Genomic DNA, 2833 nt, shown 5'->3' on the forward strand with positions numbered 1-2833 from the left:
GGTATTGTCATTGGATCCTTCCCTTCTCAAGGACAATATTTTGATTTAGCAATAGTCATAGGATTCATTATGTTCATGGAGATGAGGTCTAGACTTTACTTGCTCAAAGCCAAGTATGCATCGGGGTGTCATAAGGCTTTGTAGTTAACTAGTTAATGAGTGCTCACATTCCTAGCTCAAACTCTTGCACAAATATGTTCTTCTGCTTTAGATTTTTCAATATAGTCCAAATTAATCTCCATCCTAACCTCTTGAGGTCCTATTATAGCTCATTTATTATTGGTTAAACCTGGACTAACTTACATAAGGGTAAAATTTCTAGGCGAGCGGCCATAGTTTAGGCAAGCGGATTGACATGATTGCAAAAATGAAGTCATAGCTCATTCAATGGTCTACAACTTCCTAGTTCACTTCACATATCACGATTCCTCACACATCATCTGATATCTATGTTTAAAAATTGATATCTATACTCTTTTTCCTAATGGATGTAACAAACAGTGAAAAACACAAACCATAGAGATAAAATGAAACGTATCTCTCTCTCTCTCTAGGTCTCCGATTGACATGATTCCAAAAACAAAGTCATAGCTCATTCAATAGTCTACAACTTCCTAGTTCACTTCATCACTCTACTCCTCACACATCATTTGATACCTATGTTCAAAAATTGATATCTACTCTCTTTTTCCTAATGGATGTAACAAAATACATAAACATCTGTTCAAAGCCCTGGAGCACAAAATGTATATTGTCATCACAAAATAGGAAAATCTAATTCCCCTTTCTTGGCATCTGGCTGCCTGTGCTCTAACGGCTTCAAGTAAATAGTCACCATGTCATCATCTTTCTCAAGAGAGACACAATGTCTGCGTAGCTCTGCACATGCACGTGCCATGTTCCCTGTGCCTACAAATGCATCCACAACCACGTTCGTGAATGTGTGCAAGAAAAACCTGGAAACAAGATCCTCAATTGTTAACAAACAAACCATACACAAAGATTGAAAACAGCACCTGCTCAATCCAGGTTGTCTCTCCACACCACCTCGCACGAAATTACGTCCCTCTTTGTGTGGATTTTTGTCTCCCTTATCTAGTTTGACTGGCTAATGCATATGTCATTTCCAAGGCTCTTCTCTACTAAGGCTTTATTGTAGTACGTGGGGATCTTGCATCCATGATGCTACCACATACCTAAGACTAGCCAGGTCATCTGTAACAATGGAAACTTAAACAAGTCAAACTTTTGCAAATTTGTGCATAAACATATTCGAAACTGTACTACCATTTAAATGAGATTTCACGTACCATCTACTTGGGATTCTCTTGCATGTAGCTGCAGTCAAGGTATACCATCAGCGTGTGAACTAGCTCAAATGTGATAATGCAGATCGAGCCAATCAACTCTCACTACCCTATGATATATAGCCTCCTCTGCAGCCAGTAGAAAACACAATGTCAATCAAGTACTTGCAATCAATATACAGCCTCCTCTGCAGCCAGCAGAAAACACAACGTCAATCAAGTACTTGCAATGCCATCTACGGACATAATATTGGAGGCACCTTTGTTCCCTTACCATCTCCCCTCTCTAATTCCATGATTGTCATCAGATTGGTTGTCCCCCTCATCTTCGTGACTACCCCTTCCTTCAACAACAGTACCAAATTGCAACACCCTACTTGCCTGCGATGCTCTCCCATCATTGCTTCTCTTGGTACGTAGCTCCTCGGTAGTGGAACCAATGTCCCTTGTCCTCTTGCCTGGCGCTTGCCTCCACATGACAAATTCTAAACCATGCATAAAAACGATGTTCATTCTAATGCATTCCTTGAAATATGAATGACACACTCAAGCAATGAACCGAGAGGAACACATATTTACCTTTGCATAGCTCCTTCTCTGATTCGGGAACCTTGTTGAGAGGATAATCCAACCACCAGGGGCATCTCTGCATCTCCCACTCTGACAACCCACTAGGGCGCTGTGACCATGTGTCAGGAAACATGCATAGTGGCCCTTTTGTTATTATCAACCAATCATGGAACTCCACTGGCATCTCATTTAGAGCACGCTCTCCCACCAGCTTGGAAAACCACCTGCAAGCCATTCATGTAACTATTAATCCATCATCATATATGATTGAATTTTTGTACTGTTTAGAGAATCCAACATTCATTACCTGTACACTAGGCACCGCATAGACATAGCCATTTGCGGTTGCTTCTCCGCAACTAGTGAGCTCTTCATATCGCCTACTATGTTATTAATAGGCATTTTATGAGAGAATGTTCTAGCATGATTTCAAATATTTGATTGCACAAACAATTTCCCAAAACCAAAATTTCTCACCTACTAAGTCCAGAAACATATTTTGGAAGTGAATCTACCGGCATGCTCTAAAATACTTCACTGCATTGCCAAGGAACTGAATGCCTAAACCATCAAATGGCACCAAGTAAAGTACCATTGGAGAGTGGTCTGACATCGTGGTACCTGCCAAAATCCCGGTAGATTTGCCTCTATGTAATTCCCAGTCCCCAAGATAGAAATGGTCTAGTCTCTCTAACAATCCATCATGTCTCCTCTGTCCAAAGGAGAAGAGAAGGCTGCTAGGTGTCCTGCTAAAATATGGCTCTCTCCACGGGTCTCTGCCACTGATCATGAAAATGAAATGCTCCCAGGTGCTACGCTCTATTGCTGTTGGCATCTCAAAAAAAGAGGCTCCGCCCTGCTTGTCTTTCCCAAACTCCAAGTTGTTAAAGTCACCTCCAACAATCCAGGAGTCTATATCCGGAACACACTCTGATAGCTTCCTCCAAAAGGCCGGG

The 2833-nt window shown here is 41.4% G+C and overlaps 1 protein-coding gene across 1 annotated transcript; it reads right to left on the reverse strand.

Moving 5' to 3' along the window:
• Positions 1 to 1577: 1577 nt before the first annotated feature.
• Positions 1578 to 2457, reverse strand: LOC147886386 (uncharacterized). Its single transcript, XM_087395045.1, has 4 exons — positions 2355 to 2457; positions 2185 to 2257; positions 1887 to 2101; positions 1578 to 1792 (listed from the first exon to the last, which is right to left on the reverse strand). The coding sequence occupies exons 1-4, from the start codon at positions 2371 to 2373 to the stop codon at positions 1578 to 1580; spliced, it is 522 nt and encodes a 173-aa protein (XP_087251171.1). The 5' UTR covers positions 2374 to 2457.
• Between the last annotated feature and the right edge of the window lie 376 nt (positions 2458 to 2833).

The sequence above is a fragment of the Dipteris shenzhenensis genome, chromosome 24, assembly GCF_047967505.1.
Source record: "Dipteris shenzhenensis isolate YYH24624 ecotype China chromosome 24, Dip_SZ_1.0, whole genome shotgun sequence".
Classification (NCBI taxonomy): domain Eukaryota; kingdom Viridiplantae; phylum Streptophyta; class Polypodiopsida; order Gleicheniales; family Dipteridaceae; genus Dipteris; species Dipteris shenzhenensis.